The sequence below is a fragment of the Anabrus simplex genome, chromosome 1, assembly GCF_040414725.1.
Source record: "Anabrus simplex isolate iqAnaSimp1 chromosome 1, ASM4041472v1, whole genome shotgun sequence".
NCBI classification, from domain to species: domain Eukaryota; kingdom Metazoa; phylum Arthropoda; class Insecta; order Orthoptera; family Tettigoniidae; genus Anabrus; species Anabrus simplex.
This window is the reverse complement of record NC_090265.1, coordinates 182,057,760-182,081,931: the sequence shown is the minus strand read 5'-3', so window position 1 is coordinate 182,081,931 and position 24,172 is coordinate 182,057,760. Positions and strand designations below refer to the sequence as shown.

Sequence of the window (24,172 nt, the reverse complement as noted above, 5' to 3'; positions counted from 1 at the left end):
AACTGATCATATGACTGACAACTATCGCAAAGTAATGATCTGTATTGGGAAACTGGCTAACCTCACATCACATAATTTGTAGGTTGGTAGTGAATGAGTAATTTGTAGAAGTCTCACCAATTCCTCAACATACAACACTGTTGAAGGTACAGTATTCTGCAGGTTGATCTCATTGGTAATAAAATATGAGAAATAGTACACTATGCATTTAGACCAGATTTCTTCATTGGAGACTCTGAAACATTCTTCTTATGGAAGGCAACAAAATGTTGTTTGTTGTAGAAACCAAAGTCATATTGTATGCTTAGTGGTCTGCATTTTCTTATATGAAAACAGTGTACCATCAGTAATCAGTCAAGTCTTCTGTAAGGATAATTTCAACTGATATTTCATCCAGAGGATGCAGGCTTTACACTTCAACTTGTGTTTTCTGCTTTTGAATCTTTAACTCGTTTTGCATATCTTTGGTTATGTGTAATTGAAATTTCCTTTGCTAAGTTTTTAGTCTCCTATTGTTATTTTACAGGATGAATATGAATGCTGCAAATACATACAGCTTGATTGTGGACAGTCTCGTTAGTTACGCCGATTGGTTCTTCCCTGGAGGTAATGTAGATATGCAATTCAACGTACATCTAATGTTCTGTGTTTTCTGAATAAGTTCCTTGATTCTTGATTCACATCCTTTCTGAAAGATTTGAGGAGCTACCAAAAACTCTTGTGTTAATTGATAATCCTTCTGCTCTTTGAGTTATTTCGAAACTTGTCACATCCTCTCTTAGATGTTTTGTAAGAAGATATTTTCTATACCTGTGTCAGTGTTAAGAGAATTCGTAATGTAAATGAGCAATGGTTCAGTTATAGCACTTAGTCTGATATTCTTTTCTTCATTTTTATTCAAGAGGTCAAATGACTCAGTGTGTAGAGTGCTGGATTTCTGAGTCCATAGGTAGGTTCAAATCAGCTCAGTCCAGTGATATTTGAAGGTGTTCAGATAAATCAGCCTTATGTTGGTAGATTTATGTACTAGTAAAAGAACTCCTGCAGGACAAAGTTTCCTGCACTTTGGCATCTCTGAAAACTGTGAAAGTAGTTACGGGAACATAAAACTTTTATTATTATTATTATTATTATTATTATTATTATTATTATTATTATTATTATTATTATTATTATTATTATTATTATTATTATTAACCAAGTGGAGTGATTGGTTGCGCATGTAGACCGAGCTCGATAGCTGCAGTCGCTTAAGTGCGTCCAGTATCCTGTATTCGGGAGATAGTGGGTTTGAACCCCACTGTCGGTTTCCCATTTTCACTCCAGGCAAATGCTGTACCTTAATTAAGGCCACAGCTGCTTCCTTCCCACTCCTAGTCCTTTCCTCTCCCATTGTCGTCATAAGACCTATCTGTGTCGGTGCGACGTAAAGCAACTTGTAAAAAAAATGGTTGCGCATGTTAATGCACTTTGGCTATGGAGCCAAGCTCTGAATTTGGGAGGCGCGTTGGTTCAAACCCCACTGTCAGCTGTCCTGAGAATGGTTTTCTATGGTTTCCCATTTTCACTTCTAGACAAATGCCGGACAGTTCCTATTCATAGGCCACAGCCGATTCCTTCCACCTCTTAACTCAATTTTCACTCACCATAATTCATTTAACCTTCATTAGCTCCTCAACTGAGGTTAGGGTCAATAAGGGCATCCGGCCATAAAAACATGCTTATAAATTCATCTTACCTCATCCCCAACCCTGCATTATGAAACTGAACTAAAGGGGTAGAAATACATTATTACATTCAACATGGCGTGTACAGTACTTTATCATTTATTTGTTTTGTTTTGTTTTGTTTTGTTTTGGTTTGGTTTGGTCTGGTTTGTTTTGTTTTGTTTTGTTTTGTTTTGTTTTGTTTTGTTTTGTTTTGTTTTGTTTTGTTTTGTTTTGTTTTGTTTTGTTTTGTTTTGTTTTGTTTTGTTTTGTTTTGTTTTGTTTTGTTTTGTTTTGTTTTGTTTTGTTTTGTTTTGTTTTGTTTTGTTTTGTTTTGTTTTGTTTTGTTTTGTTTTGTTTTGTTTTGTTTTGTTTTGTTTTGTTTTGTTTTGTTTTGTTTTGTTTTGTTTTGTTTTGTTTTGTTTTGTTTTGTTTTGTTTTGTTTTGTTTTGTTTTGTTTTGTTTTGTTTTGTTTTGTTTTGTTTTGTTTTGTTTTGTTTTGTTTTGTTTTGTTTTGTTTTGTTTTGTTTTGTTTTGTTTTGTTTTGTTTTGTTTTGTTTTGTTTTGTTTTGTTTTGTTTTGTTTTGTTTTGTTTTGTTTTGTTTTGTTTTGTTTTGTTTTGTTTTGTTTTGTTTTGTTTTGTTTTGTTTTGTTTTGTTTTGTTTTGTTTTGTTTTGTTTTGTTTTGTTTTGTTTTGTTTTGTTTTGTTTTAGAAACGATGCGTGAAAAGAAATCAAAGCTGAACAGAGTGTGTAGCCCAGTATGCCTCTAACTGTAGGTATTAATAGACCACACCAGAAAGTAAAGCAAAAGTAAACAAATAAATATGTGGAACTTGTGTGGGTTTCGGGCTTATGACAAGGGAAAGTAAGACTTAAGTGGATACAATACCTTAGTTTAAAAACAGTTAAAATTAGAATTGAAAATAAACAAGGACATAAAGGTGCTTTACATAATAAAATTAATTTAAGAGGTGAACGGAGCCTGGAGGCGTAAAATATTCACTTCATCTCAGGGAGCTTTAAAAGCGACTGTGATCAAAATTCACTGCAATACAAATTTTAAATAATAAAATGAATTTGACATTAAAGTTACCTATATATATGTACATACACCTGCAGGTATCTACTAACATAAGACTGATCTACTTGAGCACCTTCAAATATCATCAGACTGCGTTGATTCTAACCTGCCTAAGGCTCAGAAATCCAGCGCTCTACTAACTGAACCACTTGACCTGTAGAATAGAAAGGAAGAAAATAATGTTTATCAGACTAAGGACTATAATTGAACCATTCCTCATATACACTGAGTGGCCAAAAATCATGGGAAGACACTGAATGTGATGTTAATGATAAGCTGTTCCTCTGTGAGCCCTCAAAGTGGCAGCAGTACGGTGAGGCATCGACTCTACAAGGTGTTGGAATCATTCTGGAGGGATCTGGACCCATGCTTCTTGCACTGCTACCCACAATTGATATTGTGTAGTTGGTGCGGGGTTCATGGAGCGTACACCAGCATTGGCAGCATCCCATAAATGCTTGATTGGATTAAGATCGGGGATCTGGAGGGCCAATCTATGGTCGTAACTTCAGTGGAGTGCTCCTCCAACCACCTGCGTGCCACCACAGAACAGTGACATGGCGCATTGTCCTGATGAAACATGGCAGCTCCATCAGGGTAATCGAGGACCAGAAAGGGGTGCAGATGGTCTGAAAAAATGTCAACATAATGTGCACCTGTCAGCACAGCGCTCCCTGCAGCCGGACAATGGTGCCTATTTGCGACCATGAGAACTCCGCCCAGACCAGAATTGAGCCACCTCGCTCCTGAACACAACCTTGTTGACACACAGGATCCATAGCTTCATGGGGCATACGCCACACACTCGCGCGCCCATCAGCTCGATACAACTGGAACCGGGGTTCATCGGACCATAGCACACTTCACCACTGTTCCATTGCCGATGTTCATGGGCCCGTGCACAGCGTTGAGTTCTGTGTAGACGTGTCAGCAAAGGGACACGAGTAGGTCGTCGGCCAGTGAAGCCTATGCAGTGCAATTGCCTCCTTACAGTTCTGGTAGAAATGGGTTCCTGACTCGCAACATTCAACTGGACGGTGATCTGACTCACAGTAGCCAGTCGAGCGCCCAGTGTGGTTCTGTGGAGGCAACGTGATGTTCGTTCATTAAACACCTGTGGTCTTCCCGTGTGGCGTTTTTTGCAAGTGGTAACATTCTCTCTGCGATTTTGAAGATCTACCCTCGACACTGATGACCTTGGAAACCTGAATTTGCGTGTAATCTCCACAGTGCTATGACCCGTGTAAGATCCACCCTCGACACTATTGACCTCAGAAACTCGAATTTGCATGTAATCTCCGCAGTGCTGCCGTGTTGCCATCTTCACGACACGGGTGTCTGTGACAGACTGCTCAGCTACGCCCCACTAGCCGCAACACTCAGGGGTCCTACACGGCCCATTTTCTAATGGGACACCCCTTCCCGTGACTTTTGGCCACTCAGTTCATACCGTATTTAAACTCTCTCAGTTTGACCTTAAAGATTACACTTACACCTAATTACTATTCCCACGTAATTTCTAAATTATAGTTTAAAAAAATGGAAGCTGTTTATATTTGTCCAGGCATTAACAGTGTTTTATTGTCTAAGGCAACATGAATCTTACCTTTACTATTAATTGGCACGAGTGTGTGTTTGTTTTGAGTCCGAACAGATTTCTCCTCAGCTTAAATAGACACTGTGAATTCTCGACCTACAGCTAAGGAATTCCAGCAGCTATATATATATATATATATCGTATGGTTGTACAAGTACACAAAAGTTTACAAATAATCAAATGGAAATATCCAAATTTGACAACCATTCCAGAGCACATGGTGTCACTTGGTGTAGAGTCTTCAGACCACCGTCAAATGCACGAAGTGGGCACTCTTGAACAATGTGTTGTATGGTTTGGTCCTCCACTCCACAGTCACAAGCAGCAGATGTACGGAAACCCCATTTTTTAAAAGTGTGACCTCACCTCCCTTGACCCGTTCTAATGCGGTTCAGCTTCGACAAGGTTTGGCGTGGTAGTTGGAATCCCTCTACCTTCTTTGTAGGATCTTCAACCAGGTGAGCATTGTTGGGTGGATGTTCGTTCCAACTTTGTTGCCACTTGTAGGTCATGTTGAAAGAATTGATACCTTCCGGCAGCTGAATAAGACACAGTTCATCTATTGCAAGCTAAACAGATTCACGTGCAATTTAACACTTTAATAGTGACAATAACACTACAACCATGTTCTTGGTATCTTTTCATACTTTTAGTTAGTGCTAATCTCTTTTCATTTCCTTCTGCCACATACTTCTTAAAATACAAAAAAACTTTGCTATTCGTACTGGTGTGATCCATTCTTTGTTTAACGATTTAGCTATTGTATAGAATTCCTTCTCTCTTTCTATTTTTAATTTATATTCACCACCAAAATATTTAATTCTAAGTGCTCCAGTTCACCTAAATACTCTCAGTAGATGAGCCTCTTCCACTATTTCTCCACAGAGTAAACCATGATTTTCATTATGTTTCTCTCTCAGCCCCTTATCTATATAAATAAAATTGTAGGGGGTCCGCTGTCTGTAATTTCTTTTGTTTTGCCAATTTTTCAGATATTTATCCGTTTTAGGTCAACTCAAGACCGAATCGGTGGTTTTTACGTTTCGTGTCTGTTTGTTTGTCTGTCTGTCTGTTTGTCTGTTCCACCATCACGTCGAAACGGCTGGATAGATCTCAACCAAACTTCATATTTAGAGTATACTCATCCCGGGGAAGGTTTCGATATGCATATCGTTTTAAAATCTTTGAATACACGGGGGGTTTATAGCAAAACCAGAATGGTTTTTCCGCCATCACGTCGAAACGGCTGGATAGATCTCAACCAAACTTCATATTTAGAGTATACTCATCCTGGGGAAGGTTTTGATATGCATATCGTTTTAAAATCTTTGAATACACGGGGGGTTTATAGGAAAACCAGAATGGTTTTTCCACCATCACGTCGAAACGGCTGGATAGATCTCAACCAAACTTCATATTTAGAGTATACTCATCCCGGAGAAGGTTTCGATATGCATATCATTTTAAAATCTTTGAATACACGGGGGTTTATAGGAAAACCAGAATGGTTTTTCCACCATCACGTCGAAACGGCTGGATAGATCACAACCAAACTTCATATTTGGAGTAAACTCATCCCGGGGAAGGTTTCGATATGCATATCATTTTAAAATCTTTGAATAGATGGGGGGTTTACAGGAAAACCTGAATGGTTTTTCCACCATCACTTCAAAACGGCTGGATAGATCTCAACCAAACTTCATATTTAGAGTATACTCATCTCGGGAAAGGTTTCGATATGCATATTGTTTTAAAATCTTTGAATAGACGGGGGGTTTATAGGAAAACCATTCTGGTTTTCCTCCATTTTCTCGTATGCTATTGATTTTCTATAAACTTAGTTTACCGTACGTGAAACGTCTCTTCATTATAAACAACTTTCGTTATGTTCATAATTTACATTACTCTTCACATGACGGAGAAATTTACAATTTTCCGCTGGTATCATGCTCTGCATTGAGTGACCGACAGACCGACAACGAACCTACAGGTTACCATGGCAACGTCTCTGACTGCATGCTAGCAGGGAAGTAACGCATTGCCATTTTCCTCATCATGCTTTTAAATTCGTGGTTGTTCCTTGGGTAGAAGGCAAGAGAGGCGTCAATCGGCCTATCTGCGGGATATTGGCGGAATATCATTGGATGTTATAACTGCCCTTGAATAGATTAAATAATAACACCATTAGTCATCTTCTTATTATTTGTTTACCTAAGAATCACTGGACCTAAATTTCTCCTCTGTTACTGCTTTATTATATCCATAACTCACACTAGCATAATTTATTGAGGGGCATTTGATTTTTCAATACATTCACTTGGCATTTACATATTTGTCGTTATCCGGCTGTCCTCAGTTATAATCCATTTTCTATCCTTTCAACTTTTTTAACTGTATTATTTTCTTCCTTAATTACGCCGTATGTACGCGAGTGATACAAACTACTGGATGTATTTCCACCAAGACTCATATTTAGAATACACCTGTCCTTGATAGGTTTTAGGGCAAATATTGTTTCTAAATCCCTGAACTGACTGGAGGTTTATACGAAACCGAAACAGTGATTTTGCACTTCCACAAAATATACACAACCAAACTTAATGGAAATCTACCTACCTTGGTAGAAATTAATTTCTAAACCTTTTTTCTCATGTGCATCATTTCGATACGAGTATTAATAGGGGAGATATCATTAACGGACCGTTTTTCTGTACAAGTCCCATCGGACTTAACTCACGGGCGGGTGCTTGTAAAGCGTATTCCTTACAACTTGAAAACTACTGAAGACATTCGAACCAAAATTTATATTTAGCATCCACCTGTCCAAAGGTAGGTTTTAAACGTAAATAATATTTCATGTTCCGGAATGGACTGGTGGTTTATAGGGAACCGAAATGGTGATTTTACTCTTCCACAATATATACAGAACAAGACCAACCTGACTGGAAATCGACCAAACGTGATGGAATTCCACCTCTAAACCTTTTTTTTTTTTCATGTGCATTTTTTCGTCAGGAGGATTAATAAGGGAGATATCATGAATGGTCACTTTTGCAGGTTAAGTCCAGCGGACATAGCCTAAAAGGCGTTTTACATGGAGCAGATTCCTTATCTATATAAATCAAATCATAATGACTGTGTGCCTCTACACTGACTATTTTGGTGAAATTTTCATACAGCTTTCCGTTTAAGGGGTAATAATGACCATCTCCATAATTTTTGGTTTAGTTTCCTGAAAGTCCTAATTTTTACCCGCCTCGCCCAAAATACAGATTGCGGCATAATCTGCCAGAAGAAAAAGAAGATAATTGAAATTTGACAAAATTATACGTTTTAGCCTGTAATGAACGGGAAACATCCTAGATCATTAAATTTTTCTCTTTTTATCCCTGAAGAATATCGTAATATGCAGGCAATTTTAATGATGGTGCAGACCTTCAGAAATTCCTATCACAGAACGGATTGCACAATCTCCGTTCAATTTGGGATGATCTACAACCTTGGTCTTATGACTTTTTGCCGTATCTGTATCCATTTTACGTTTGATTTTTCTCTATTAATCGATGTTAAGTCAATTTGGAATTTTCACATGCATAATTCATACTTTCAATTACTTATATGAAATACAGAATCATCAAACTCTTCACAAAAATTGGCCCACCCAGTAGCCATATGTGAGCCAAATGCTATGTATGTAGCTGTCACATAATTATCCGAAAAGTAATGTAATGTGAGATAATCTTACAAAACCTTTACCCTGTTCCACGTTTCTAACTCAATCTGACCCAAGAATAGATGACATATCATAGGACCAGCCATTTAGGCCACTAAATCCGGCGTGTCTTATGGTATAATCCTTTGTCGATATGATGTACGTTTAGTAGCAGTTAATCTGTAAATGAAGGTCTTCAATATTGTAAACACGCATATACTTTCGTATGTCGATCTATATATATTCACTGATGTCGATTTGTAGCGATCGAGAAAGGGTGGGTCTGCTATTGTAATCAGTACTCCCCACAACGACTTTGACTGGCAGTAGGAAAGGGTTCCTTCTCCAACTCCTGTGTAACTGTCATTAGTAAGGAAGGCCTACAATTGTAATGAATAGTTCCCTTCTCGATTTGACTTGCAGAAGGCAAGTGAGCATGCAGTTTTGTTTAAAAGTCCCCTACCCGATTGTGTTTGGCAGTAGGCAAGGGTGCCCGCCATTATAAAGAAATGTCCTCATCTAAAATGTGACTGGCATTAGGCATAGTGGCCTGCTATTTCGATGGAAACTCACCAACTTGGTGTGACTGGCAGTAAGCTGGCTGGCAGTAGGAAAATGGGCCTGGCATTATAATGATAACTGCACAACTCAATTTCGAGTGATAGTAGGGTAATTGCCTGCCATTATAATAGAAACTCCTCAACTGTAATCTGTCTGGAAGTAGGAAAGGGGGGCTGCCATTTTAACGAAAACTCCCCAAATAGATTCTGTCCGCGTAGTAGGCAATGGGGCCTGCAATTATAATGTAAACTTCCCAACTCGATTGTGAATGGCAGTAGGCAAGTGAGCCTGCCGTTATATCACAAATCCGTAACAAACACTTTACATTGGAAACAACGTACGGGGACCTCCCCATGCTCTTTCTCGGATAACACTAAGAGACATGCAATTTTAAAACAATCTTATTTACTGCATGTACACTATTTACTTCGATATTCGAATACAATGTAGAATACCGTAGCGAAGCATGGGTACATTCGCTAGTTTTTATATAATCCCATTAGCCACCACACCACACCTCTTAGTTCTCTATTCGGGAATCTTTCTTTCCTTCTTGACATATTTTGAATAATTTCACAAAATTCTGATAATGTTCTTATAGTCTCACATTTTAATAATAATAATAATAATAATAATAATAATAATAATAATAATAATAATAATATTTGCTTTACGTCCCACTAACTACTTATTTTTATGGTTTTCGGAGACACCGAAGTGCCAGAATTTAGTCCCGCGGGAATTCTTTTGCATGCCAGTAAACCTACCATCACGAGGCTGACATATTTGAGCACCTTCAAATACCACCGGACTGAGCCAGGATCGAACCTGCCAAGTTGGGGTCAGAAGGCCAGTGCCTCAACCGTCTGAGCCACTCAATCCAGCAATCTCACATTCTGCCCCAATCATCTGTTTCTCCATGTCCTACACTCGGATCGTTACTTTTTTTATGAATCTCTTCTCTTCATCCCAGTATTCTCCCATTCCTATTCTGTCTAGCATACTTTTCACTTTTGTCACCCAATAATCATCATCTAGGTGTTTCATCTGGTGTTGGTTTGCTAGGGTCTAACCTTTTTCCTATCCCATCACTGCCATAAGCACTGTCTATCATTGTGGCGTAAAACAAATTGCAAAACAAAATTCATGCTCTTCATATCTCTACGCCTACCTCTCGACTAATGGTAACATAGATGCTGAAGTACAGTGTTGCGTAAGATACACTAGTGCAGTATTTGGTCTTCTCCTTAACCATGATCTCATTGTCAAGACAAGGCTGCTGTATTTACTTACGTATCGGTCCCCATCGCGTGATTTCCCCACCCTCGATTCAAACTTTTTTGTTGTTAAAAAACTGGATGAGTAGACTAAGGCTATGTTAGGATTGACATCTATAGGTGAAGCTGTACTCATAAACCAGCTTTGGCGGTGAAGTCATGTAAGATGAATGGACGAGGACTGCTTACATAGGAGAATAATGGATTCGGTCATGGAGGATTAGAGAAGTAGGAGGGAGACCAAGGCAGCGATGGTTAGATCCAGTTTCTAATGATTTAAAGATAGACAGTATAGAACTCTACAAGGCCACAGAGCTAGTTACAAACTGAGGATTGTGGAATTGATTATTTTAACCATGTTGGTTCAGTCTTGTCCATATTGACTTATATTAAATTTCTATGAAACACTTTTCCACCTTTTCAATACTTAGTAAGATTGTGGAGGCGTTCAGTTAATTCACAGCAGCTTGCAGACTGAACACTGAAAAACATAAGTCTGTAGTAAAGAGGTATGTATGTGTGTATGTATGAAAAACTGAAGTTTCTGCAATATTTCCCTCATCAGCTTTCTAATCCCATGAGTCATCAGAACAGCCAATTTATGACCAGATTGTCTTTATCTGTAACATGTTTCCTCAGTTATTTCCAGTCAGTTTGGAGTATGTATTCTTTTGTGTAATAGTGCATGATTCATAAGTGATAATGCCATAAAATAATAGTTAACACCACAGGTTTTAAGCTAAAAACGATTGCTTCCATGAAGAAAAACCGTGTGGCTGCAACAGGCCAAGATTTTCACCACTCCACTGACCAAATGATCTTTCCAGGCACTCTAATCTGGAAAACTTCAAGGTGTTAGAAAATAAGTGCTAGAATGCATAATCAAATTTAGAAATAATGAAGTAGAAGTGATTCATGAAATGATACACTTAAGAAAATGGAAATTGCAACATCATGAAGGTATTGGTCGTTTGTGTTGATTTTCAAGATATGGAACTATGCCATGTAGGTATGTAAACGATCCAAGTTTCAGACCCATTAGATTGTTGCTACAGGTCTCCGCACTGATTGGTCGCGGAGGAATCAACTCCAGTATACGGACTCTGGTGTAGCGTAGTTGACTTGCAGTCTGTGCAGTGAAGTGTTCCCCGTCAAACATGCCTCGATGACAGAGAAGAGCACGCTATCAACAACTGTTGCCGTTTGAGAGGGCTCGAATAATTGGGCTGTGTGAGGCTGGATTATTGCTAAGGACTGTCGCTGCACGTGTTGGCCGACAGGCATCTACGGAACAACGTGTATGGCAGCAGTGGTCAAATAAAGGTACCCACACTCGTAGACCTGGCACAGGCCCAGCACGACAGACAACTGTGAGAGAGGATCGCCGCATCATTCGGATGGCCCGGATGGAACCCCATGCAACAGCAGCGCAAATTCGAGCAGCTGTGGCACCGCACGTTACACAACAAACAGTTGATAATCGCCTGCGTGCAGCTGGCTTACGAGCCCATGTCCTTGCAGAAGGTGTTCCATTGACCCCACAACAGCGACGTGTAAGGCTGGCCTGGTGTCGAGAAAGATCGACGTGGGTCGACAAATGGCATAGGGTCGTCTTTAGTGATGAATCGCGCTTCTGTCTTGCCCGCAATTATCGCCGGAATTGTGTGCGCCGATGTACCAGGGAGAGGGGCCGCCCAGATCTTTTTGTCGAGAGGCACACAGAGCCAACAACAAGCATTATGGTCTGGGGAGCTATTGGCTTTAATGTGAAATCACAATTAGTGCTTGTTGAGGGCACTATGACTGCTCGACAGTACGTGGACAGGGTACTCAATCCAGTGGTTGTCCCTATCATGGCGAACATTGCTAATGGGATGTTTCAGCAGGACAGTGCCCGGGTTCACACTGCACACATCTCCAGAGAAGCTCTCCATGACATCACAACCTTAGAATGGCCCGCCAGATCCACGGACCTCAGTCCTGTTGAGCATGTGTGGGACATGATGGGTCGACAACTGGCCAACTGTCCTCAGCCACCCACAACTATGGAACAACTGACGCGTGCAGTGCTGCAAGCATGGGCCACAATTCCTCAGGAAGCGATCCAGGACCTTACTGACTCCATGCCTCGACGAATTCATCAATGTATATATCCTGTATTGATTGTTGTCCAAACTTGCGGTCAGAGGGACCTGAAAGTGTAATCATCGAAGCACAACCGAACACTCGTCCTGCATGTTCAATTGCAGCAATGTAGCACCGCTCCTTCTGGGTGTTGCAATTTCCATTTTCTTCAGTGTATACATGAAAGCACGGGACATCGTGAAATTACACGGAAGTTTGAATCAAGAATTCAAAGCTAACAGAAGATGGGCAACACATTTTATCAGATGCTATGAACTTGGTTTACTCAGAAGAATACTATGGCTTCCTAAAGATTACACAGACTAAGTTATGGAGTTCCAGCAATTCGTTCTTCGTCAGCAGTAGGAACATGAATTACTACTGTTGCAAATTGGGAATGCTGACCAGACTCCAATATTTCTTTTATATGCCAAGAAACACCATGAATAATGAAAAGGGTGCATCGAATGTGGTCAGAAGAATGACAGGAGCAGAGAAACTTCATTGCACATTAGTGCCTTCGGGTTGACCACTCTGGCAAAGCAAGAACAGAAGCATGGCCTCAAGAATGAGAGTGTGGGGTAGCTGGCCCTGTTCACTGTATGGTATACTTTCTGCTTTCTTACTCACATTTGTTCACGTTGTTAAGACACAACATATTGGTAACTTAAAAAAAATATATAGTTCATTCAAATATAATTTCTAGAGGCAAGATTATTTTGTGAGATGTAATAACGTAAAAGAATTCTAATGTACGTTTAACGTGGATAACTGCCCCTTTTGTTTCATACAGATGTTCACTGCTAAAGAATCAATTTGTAAAATAATGCAAAATGAATATATATTGTGAAAACTTGAAAATCCATATTTTCTTTCTGTTTTTGTGCAATCAATAGATTTTTTATGCATTTTTAAGTTTATTTTTCACTTTACTTTTGTTAGGTTAGAAAAGAAGACCAACCTGTTCAGCTGTCGTCTAATATTACTAAATGTCAGCAGCACTGAGAAATCAATTATAAATTGATTATGAAGATTTTATTTCCGAAACTACAGTAGCATTCCTTGCAGGAGGTGTACCTGTGGAAAAGTTGGATAATCCAAAACTTTGCAAATGAAAAAATAAATATAAAGGCAGTGGTGACCTTCCCTGATTGGTTATGGTACATTCTGTTACTTAAAGACGAGTAGGAAGATGAAACCAAAGAGCTTGTGTAGGATCAGTACATTGTTGTGTTGGTTGATGAAGCAACTGACAAGATGAATCACTGTGTGTTCAACATATCGTTCTCTATGCGGAAACCATCTACTGAATCTACAATAATATTGGTGGCTTCTGTGGTGCTAGACAGCAAAAATGCTGCTTCATGTTTGGGAGCCATTGTTGACACATTACATAGGTACTGTGTTGATTTTGACAAAGTGATTATGTAACAGACAGTGCAAGACACAACCAGATCTGCCAACACTGCTAGGTTTAGTTTAAGTTTCATGCACATCAGTGTTGGGCCCCAACCGAATTAGGTGATTGAGGACCGGGTGAGTTGGCTGTGTGGTTAGGGGCGCGCAACTGTGAGCTTGATCTGGGAGAAGTGGATTTGAACCACACTGTCGATAGCCCTGAAGATGGTTCTCTGTGATTTCCCATTTTCACTCCAGGCAACACGAAATTAAATAAAAAACTCCAGGCAAATGCTGGGGCTGTACCTTAATTAAGACCATGGCTGCTTCCTTCCTACTCCTAGGCCTTTCCTGTCCCATCATCTCCATAAGACCTATCTTTGTCGGTGCGACATAAAACAAATTGTTTAAAAAATCATTAAAAAGATGATTAAGGCTTTCACAGCCAGCGTTACAAATCATGTCTCTATTTTCTGGGCTTGTAGGCCCTGGTCGAGTAGCGTCTGATGGTCCCGACATTTCACCGAAGACTGCACTCTGCATTATCAAGGACAATAAAGATGTTGATTCCCATAGGGAACCTGAAATAGGTGTTCCGTATGAGTAAATGCACTAGCCATGCGTCTTGGTGGGTGTGCTATTTACCAGCTGATGAGCCCAACTTAGCACACTGCCGCGAAACGCTGGCAACCAGGAATGAGTTAGCTGGAAAATTTATAATGTCCAATAACGGACCAACTATATTAGTATTATCAAGGACTCCGACTGTCTTCGATAGCTGCAGAGCTCACAGTGGAAAGGAGTGGTGTTGCAATTTCACCTCCTCATATAGTGCAGGCTATGGTGCGCTGCTCACCTGTTGGTCCGTCATGCTGGAGGGGCGGTCGCTGATTGGCTGTTCTTCATCCAGTGATTGAAGCATTAAGGAAACCGATTTAGGTCGATCTGCCTTGGCAGAGACGAGTAATTTATGGCCACGGCAGACTAGAAAAAGCAGCAGGTGATCAGTTGCTTATCTCCGCCAAGGCAGGTCGACCTACATCGGGCTCCTTAATGCTTCAGTCATTGGCTGAAGAACAGCCAATCGGCGACCACCCCTCCAGCATGGCAGACCAATAGGCGAGCAGCGCACCATAGCTTGCACTATATAATGAGGTGAAATTTCAACACTACTCCATTCCACTGTGAGCGTGACAGCTATCGAAGTCAGTCGGAACCCTTGATAATGCCGAATACAGTCTTTGGTGAAACGTTGGGACCATCATATGCTCCTGGACCAGGGCCTACAAGCCCAGAAAATATCGACATGATTTGAATTAGGTGAGCTGAACAATGTTTTATGTAAAGTGAAAGTAAACTTCCTAAATACAAGAAATGGAGACACATGTATTTATCGTTTCTTAGAAGGAAGTATGGGGATAATTCAGATAAAGTGAAGTTGTTCCCTATTCCAATTGTAACAAGGCTTAAATCTGTCTTGTATGTGTATGAATATATTCAGGATATATTGAGTTCTTTGAAGAACTGGGAGAAGAAACCTCAGTAGTGAAAATCCTGAAAAATATGGCTGAGGGGGAAGTAAAGATCTGTAAAGTGCAAGCAATGTTCATCTCTAATTGCTGTAAAACAATTCTGGAGGTGATAAATATCTTAGAAGGCTCTTCCTATCACAGAATTTATCTATTACTTGCCAAATTAACTGACGTGCTGAAGAACTGCTCTCATTTGGAATTTATTCTGAAGAACTTAAAACCATACTTACAACACTGTCACGACTGAAATGTGGGGAGCAGACATCATTGTTTTGGAAAACAGTGCAGTTATATATAATTATTTATATATATAACACAAGGAAGACAACCAAACAGATCACACGATTCGACAATGATAAACTTCGGCAAAGGGTCGAGGAGTTTCAGAGAAGGCTAGACCAAATGACTGTGACTTTAACAACGCCAAAAATCTCCTTGTTGAGGCCGCCAAAGACGTTGCAGAAATCAAGAGAAGCAAAAAGCATGTCTGGTGGAATAGTACCTGCGAATCAGTCCTCCAAGAAAGACTCAATGCGTGGAAACAGTACTACTCTACGAAATCAGAAAATGATTGGGAAAGCTACAAAACCCAACGTGCCCAAGCAGCTAGGGTGTTCAGAACTGAGACACGTAAATACGAAAAATCTCTCATTGAAAAGATAGAACAAAACTTTAGGAAGAATGAAAGCAGAGAGTACAACAGAGCCTTCAAACGCAAACTCACTGGCTATAAACCACCATCTCTATGCTTTGAGCGAAAGGACGGCACACTGGCAATGTCAAATGAAGAAAATTGCAGCATTCTGGCAGATTACTTCAAGAATTTACTTAATTGCTCTAAACCACAAAGCGCCATTGAGACCAAGGACCAAGGTACCCAGATTCCAGACCACCCGACAGAGATGAAATCAAGCACCACATTGCCCGTCTCAAAAATAACAAAGTGCCGGGGGAAGACTCAGTAGTAGCAGAACTATGGAAATATGCCCCAGAGGAATCACTTGGTATCTTGCAAAAGCAAATAGAAGATATTTGGAACAAGGAGACCCTACCCGAAGATTGGAAAATAGCTTTGATCCATCCATTACACAAAAAAGGCAGCATGAAGAACATCAACAACTACAGAAGAATATCTTTGCTACCCGTGACTTACAAAATTCTATCACTTGCCATCCTGGAGCGTTTGGAAGCACAAGTCGAACATGAAACAGGTGAATACCAAGGAGGGTTCAGAAAAGGTCGCTCAACAGCTGAACAGATACAAAATCTCAAAACGATCATCAGATATTGTACAGTAAGGTCCAAGCAGTATGTATCTGCCTTTGTGGACTTTTAAGAAAGCGTACGATTCCATTGGCCGGGAAGTCCTGCTAAACATCTTAAATGAATTTGGAGTTGATTTGAAACTGCTGGCATTAATTAGAGCCACCCTGACCGATACAAAATCCAAGGTGAAGTTCCACGGATGTCTCTCGCATTCCTTTGACATCAAAACAGGAGTCCGACAAGGTGATGGGCTATCCCCGATACTCTTCAACTGTGTTCTTGAAAAGATCATCAGAACCTGGCGGGTGAGATTACAGGAAACCAACTACAGTCCATTGAGAATAGGAACCAAATCCAAGGGGATCGCAACAGACTGCTTAGCATTTGCCGATGATATTGCTGTTCTCTCAAACGACATAAAAACCGCTAGAGCTCAAGTTGAAATTTTAAAGGAAATTGCCGAACAAACTGGTTTGCAGATATCGTTTGAGAAAACAGAAGTAATGACTAACATCAAAGAGGCTCTACCAAAACTCCATACAAAATACGGGGACATCGCCCGAGTAGACAAATTCAAATACCTGGGTGAGATCATCATGAAAAATGGACTGCACAAATAAGCACTTCAGGAGCAAGTACGCAAACTGGAAATAGCCTACCAAACATCCCGCACAGTCTACAACAAGAAAATGCCTTTCCCAAAACACCAAGATATGTCACTATGAAACAGTTCTGAATCCAGTAGTTCTATATGCAGCTGAAACCCTGTCTCTAAATGCCAACAAAGGACTCCTTGAAGAACTAGAGAAAAGAGAACGCAAAATTGTGAGAGGAATCTTGGGATCAAACTACAGAAATGGAATCCATCAAAAGAGATCTAACAAGGAAGTCTACAGCAAAATAGAGAAAATTACCGACACAATCAGAAAAAGACGGGCACGATTTTACGGTCATCTGAAAAGAATGGACGGAAGAAAGTTAACTAAAGAAATCTTTCACTTTTTTGATTCAAACCCCAAAACCACAATTCCCTGGTTTAGAAATACCAAAGAAGACCTGCAAATGCTACATATCTGAGCTGAAGACGCCCTTAATAGAGATCTCTTCCTCAAGAAAATATTGACGAACGGGCTAAACCGAGACGAGCAACCGAAGAGAAGACACGGTGCCCCTTGGACAGAGGAGCGTAAGCAGGCCCACTCACAAAGAATGAGGGAAATTCGGGCTCTAAAGAAGGCCAAGTTCAGTGTCAAATGCAACAAGACGTAACGTTGTCCTTGATGGCCCCAGCATTGCCATTTCTGGAGGAAGTGAATGAGGCTAAATTCCTGTAAGACTATGTTATTCTGTAGTTGGTGAAGGATCAGAGAAGTTCCTATGAAATGTAAAGAGATAATGTACAAAATGTACTCTACCCCTATATTAACGTATGCATCAGAGACTTGGACTTTGACAGCAAGAAATGAGAGTAAAATTCAGGCCAGCAAGATGAAGTTCTTGAGAAGTATGGTAGGGAAAACAAGGGGAGACAGAGTAAGAAATGTTGGGGTCAAAAAAGAGATAGGGGTAGAAAAACTGAGTGATAGGATGGAGAAGAATAAATTGAGATGGTTTGGATGTTTTATGAGTATGGAGGAGGGAATGATAACGAAACAAGTGTTGAAAGAGGACATGAGGGAGGCCCAGAGTAAGATGGTTGGACTCGGTCAAGAACAGTATATGAAAAAGAAGACTGGACTGGAATACAACTACTAAAGAGGAGTGGTGGAAGGAGAGGCAACGGTGGAGAAGTGCCATGAACATCCCAACCTGACAGGAGCTGGACGAGGGTAAATGAAAATGATGATTAAATCCATCTCATCTTAATATTTTTCGAAGTTACTTCCCTGTGTGATGGTACAAACTTCCTGTGCATTATACAGTTTCTTGTACATTATGGAATATGGTACCAAAACACTTTTAAGATACCTTTAGAAGTGCTAATACATTGGCAGTGAACAGCAGCAGGTAGCAAGTGACAAGCTTGAAGGTCACTCAAATTCTTGCCTTTGAACAGACTGCCCTTTACACCTGGTGGCTCTGCCAGAAACTACAGTTTCACAAGACAACCACTAGATATTTTTCTCATATTGAGTTGATGAATCCTCTGAATTGCTTTGGGTCCAGCAGCCAATGTTGTTGCTCTCTTGGCATCACCCAGGGGTCACGTGTAGGGTAATATAAGGTTAAACCTACGGACGTGTAGCAATGGTGATTTTGCCTGAACAGAATCCACACTCACTAAAGATCTCTGCAGAATTGATAATTATTTTAAAACCTGGCGACTGAAACCAAACATAACAAAAACAGAGGTCAGCTGCTTTCATTTGAGCAATAAACAAGCCAATAATGTCCCTCAGGTTCAATTCAGAGGTCATATTCTGAAGTTCAATCCACATCCAAAATATCTAGTAGTTTCCTTGGATCGATCCTTGACTTACAGCAAACATGTACGCAAAACATCAGCCAAGATCAAAACCCGCAATAACATCCTGCACAAACTCACAGGAACAAGCTGGGGCCCATCTGCATCCACCCTCCGAACTACAGCACTTGCGTTAGTATACCCAGTAGCCGAATACTGCTGCCCAGTATGGCTCAACAGTGCCCATACAAAGAAGATAGACACTCAGTTAAACGATACAATGAGGACTATATCAGGAGCCATCCAATCCACACCTCTGGATTGGTTACCAGTTCTTTCAAATATTCCACCTCCTCATCTCTGAAGACAAATGGCACTGAAGAAAGAATGGCTTAAATGCTGTGATAACCCTCTCCTACCAATGCATCAAGACTGCTTACTTGAAGATCTCAGGCTGAAATCTAGGAACCCTTCTTGGTTACTAGGAAAGAGGCTAGCCCAAGATGAATTTCATACTAACACTGCCTGGTGCGATGGGTGGGCAGCTTCAAACCCTGACAGATTAGGCCTAATTTTGGATCCAGTTGTGCAACCTCCTGGTTTCAACTTACCCATAAAAATTTGGTCATTACTTAATCGGATCAGAACTCAACATGGTAGATGCAACTTCTGGAAACACAAGTGGAAGATTATCAGCGACCCTTACTGCGACTGCTCTAACGTGCCTCAGACCGTTCTGCATATCGTCACTGAGTGCCCACTCCGAAGATTCAATGGGACAATAAAAGACATTCACGGTGTCAGTGATGAAGCTGTGAGTTGGATAACAAAACTGGACATTCAGCTTTAGCAGCAGTGCAAATATTGATGAGCTCAAATGTACAAATATTGTTTGAATTATTACGTACTTGTTCTGTGTGTATAGATGAAACTTTTTTTCCCTGTAATTGTACATATTTGTAAATAACCAAACTGTAACAATGTATCCTCATGCCATACGAAATATATATATATATACCACTAGATATCATGGAGGTTGAACTTCTTCAGCAGCTTATTTATTATTTATTTATTTATTGACTTTAGCAGTGGCGAAGTTAGGGCTCATGGCCCTCTCTTACACTTAACCAAATAATTAATTTACAGAAAATACATAGTCTATATAAAAGAAGTGTACTATTCTATTATAAAATCAAAGATAAGCTAAAAATGACAGATTTGGACAACATATAATGAAGAAAGAAAGCAGAATTCAACAAATAAAATAGAATAAAATTCGGAGCATAAAGATAATAAGAAAAAGACAAAGTCATAATGAAAAAGTAAGATACAAACTGAAAAAATAAGCAATGCGTAAAGAGAACACAATAAGTAATAAAGTAAATGGAAATATAAGCATGGCCATAAAAGTGATCTGTGTACATGAGTAGGAAGCTAAATATTATGTACATTACACTATAATAATAATAATAATAATAATAATAATAATAATAATAATAATAATAATAATAATAATAATAATAATAAGTACATTTACACTATAAGGATGATGATAATAATAATAATAATAATAATAATAATAATAAACACAATCACACAACCTATTATACATCATCATACACACGAAACAATCAGCGGTATTCAACAGGTAATCTCTACATGCAGTCTTAAATTTTAAGTTTGAGTTCCTGACAGCAGCTGGGAGTGAATTCTAAAGTTGTGACCCAGCCACAACGAAGGATCTGTTATATATTGAAGAGTGGTTGATGGGTATAGCAAGGGCAGTGCCAGATCTTGTGTTATAATTATGGAATGAGGATAATAAATGGAATTTTGAAGAGATGTATTTGGGTAGATTTTCCTTCTGAGTTTGATATATCAACGTAAGTACGTGTAATTTCCGTCGCCTCTCGGGTTTCAGCCAGGAAAGAAATGTGTAGCTAGGGGTTATGTGAGCATCGTAACTCAAGTTAAGAACAAATCGAAGACCAGAGTTTAGTGCTCGTTAAAGTTTCATAGTTTGTTCACGGGTCTCATCAACGAGGACAATGTCGCAGTAGTCAAGTATTGGTAGTATCAAAGTTTAGAGTAGTTTTATCTTTACGTCTTGTGGCAAAAAGTCCTTATGTCGTTTCAGAGGGTGTAGCGTCTTGTACATCTTTCTACATGTATTTCTTACGTGTGCAGACCAATCAAGAGTTTCCGTCAGGGTCATACCTAGGTTCCTTACTTATCGTAGCGAAGCATAGAATAAAGGAACAACACACAATTGCTACAGTCCACCATCCATGCGACATCACTCCGGTGTGACTGCTGGGGCAGTCCACCGGTTACCTGGCAAGGCTTTATCCCAACTGCTACAGCAGTCCAGGAGTGAAAAGGTTGAGGAGATGGGAGAGTCATAAATGCTGATCAACGAACAAGGCAGTCAATGCTCCCAAACAACAAATTATTTTACAGTTGATTGTAACTTTACGTAATACTTCCAGCACGAGTTTTAGTAGAAGTACTTCATTCTGAAAGGGTGGGAGAATTAGGTACGGCATGCCTGTAAATACAGCAATTACCACTTGTTAACTTCATGAGTTTTACCTAGTTCACCTAGCAGTATTTAGCTGTTTCTCCATTTCATCATTGTTTTTATTAATGTATAAATTTAACTTACCATTTTCTTATTTTGAACTGGATGATGCAACACTTGGGATATTCACGAGGATCCTACTGCCATGGAGAGGTATTTGCACCAAATTTTGTAAATTTAATACAAAAATGTACTTTATTTACTTATTAGACAAACAGTATATACCAATTTTCTATCAATAACCGATGGATAATCATTTTTTTTTTAATTTCTTGAATTTACCTGTGTCTGATAAGATCTCTATAATTATCCCCTTTTCAACTTTGCTTAAAAATTCTGAAGGAAAAAAAAAAACGGAGACTGATACGCAGAAATATAACAGTTTATTTGTACAATGTTGCAATGATGCTAGCAGTTTCTTATAGATGCAATACTTGGAATACTTACAGGAACCACTTAAAATGACTGAATAAAGTTAGATGATGAAGAGTAAAATGGTAGGACTGTCTAATGAACTTAGTGTCAGAAGCATTGAGGCAATGATTATCAAAAGCTTCCATGGGCCAGCCTCATCACCCACTACCGTAACACATGCCTCCCAAAGCAAGTGATGTTTTCCCAATGAAAGATGGACAACGCAACCGGGAAGGACTTAGTTTAATTATGTTATAGTGTTGCATATTATGTTCTGGACTAGTGTGTTTGACAGACTGAAAAGCTTTTAAATTACATTACCTGGGAGGACAGCAAAAATGATACAAGGACATTATTTTATTTTTTATCGTATGGCTTTTAGTGCCTGGAGTGCCCAAGGACACGTTTGGCTTGCCGGTCGCAGGTCTTTCTATTTGATACCCATAGGTGACCTGCGCGTCTGGATATGGTATAATTATGGTAGTGAGATAGGGAGAGGGTGAACCCAGCGTCGGCATGTAGCCTGCTCCTGTCAGATAACACCAAGCAATCTGCTCAAGGCTGAACATCCTCATCCACTGTCGATAGTGTTGTATGGCATCACTCCACATGAACAATGTGGAGAGGTTTGGAATTGAATCCAGAATTTTGGCACACTATCTAGTGATTAGAAATTGCATACCACCACACCTCTCGTACTCTGCTGGCCAACATTCTGATGGAAAAATTTATTTCCTCCAATGGGACTCAAACTGGCTAACCATGGTGTCAGGCCATATAAAGCGAAGTAAAGACACTAGCAAAAAAAAAAAAAAAGAGACCCCATAGACTTAATGCCTTAATGACAATGGGCTATTTCAACATTATTTTTAATATGAAGAAGGGGCCAATTAACATTGACAACTAGGACAATATAGCTTCTAATCAGCTGATGTGGTAATGTATTTCTACTTGGGTTCACAACATTTTGAGCAACAGCAAAGAGATCGTAGAAAAGAATGAGAAAGTCACAGAATAAATGACTGCTAGTAGCCTTGGTATATTTGATATGTCAGCATTGCTGGAGAGCTTGTTCTAGAATTGGTCTCTTCAGCCATCCGAGAGCCCATAATTGTCAACATTGATGTTATCGGAAGACATTATTTACATTAGTCAGTGAAATGAAATGAGTGAATACATAAGATGATGATGTATTTTGTGTTGATTCTTGGTGCTATTTCACATGGTAGTGACTTTCTTCAAGCAGATAGTTTTCAGTGCACATGGCTGCCATTCATAAAGAAGTATTTTTTGTAAAGATTGGAGTTCGTAATTTTATTTAGTACAGTAGAGTCTCGATTATCCGACCCAAACGGGACCTGGAGTATGTCGGATCAGCAAAAATGTCGGATAATACAGAATTACTTTGAAAATTAACTAAAACAAACAGGAAGGCCGTACTGTGTTACTAAAACAATAACGTGTTTTACAGCACTCTATTTATTGAATTATCAGTTCAATTGCACAGTACATGCAGTATTGAACGAAAACATTCCAAGTATTTTACGAAAAGAAACTTGCCAACAATCAAGGATGAAAGGAGTTTCCGCCGATATTTCCTCTTCAGTGTTTCCAGTACACCTCGGTCCACTGGCTGGCATAATGACGTCACGTTAGGAGGGAGGAACGTGAATTTGATAGCACCACTTCTAAGTTGCTGTTCATTTGGGTGTGATGGAGCGTTGTCTAGTTGAAGAAGAGGTTTTCTAGGGAGAGTGTTTGAAGCTAGAAATTTTTCTACATCTGGAACAAACTGTGTAACAAAACAGTTTTTACAGATGTCAGCAGACATCCAGGCAGCCTTCAGATTCGTGTAATGGACTAGAAGAGCATTAACAGAAATATTTTTATAAATGCCCTAGGCTTCTTTGCTTTACCAATCATAAGCAATTTTCATTTTAAGTACCCAGTAACATTACTACATGCAAGAACAGTAAATCTTTCCTTACTACGCTTGTAGCCAGGTGCAGACGTCTCGACTTGGGCTGCGAGAGTTTTTGATGGCAGCATCTTGAAATTTCGCCTAGTCTCATCACAATTAAAAATCTGTTAACCGGTTTATCCTTCAGCAAGTATTATTACTTGACATTCCTTTTTAAATTTCACAACCTCATCGGATTTAGCTGACAGTTTTTCTCCATAGATATTAAGCTGCCTAATTCCGTACCGTTTTTTCCACCGATGAAGCCACCCAGCACTGGCAGTAAATTTAGGGTCTCCTTCATTAAACCTCCTTCTGGAAATACATCGCCTTTTCTTGCAGAAGGGGGCCAGATATTGGCAGGTCCTTTAGTCTCCACCAAAAGTTGAAAATTATGTCTACCAGTGTCGGATAACACGGAATGTCGGATAAGCGAAGGTCGGTTGAGCGAGACTCTACTGTATTATTCTCCCGTTGTAACTGCTGGAAAGTTCTGGAATTATTACATCTACATGTGATAGTGCTACTTTTCCTATTGCTTGCTTGCTCGCTCGGTT

The 24,172-nt window shown here is 39.6% G+C and overlaps 1 protein-coding gene across 1 annotated transcript in view; it reads left to right on the top strand.

Moving 5' to 3' along the window:
* The window catches only part of LOC136885432 (rho GTPase-activating protein 44), a 382,026-nt gene that overhangs the window by 151,508 nt on the left and 206,346 nt on the right, over positions 1-24,172 (top strand). The window contains exon 11 of the mRNA XM_067157983.2: positions 527-606. Coding sequence (XP_067014084.2) covers positions 527-606 — 80 coding nt within the window. The remainder of the gene's footprint in view (positions 1-526; positions 607-24,172) is intronic.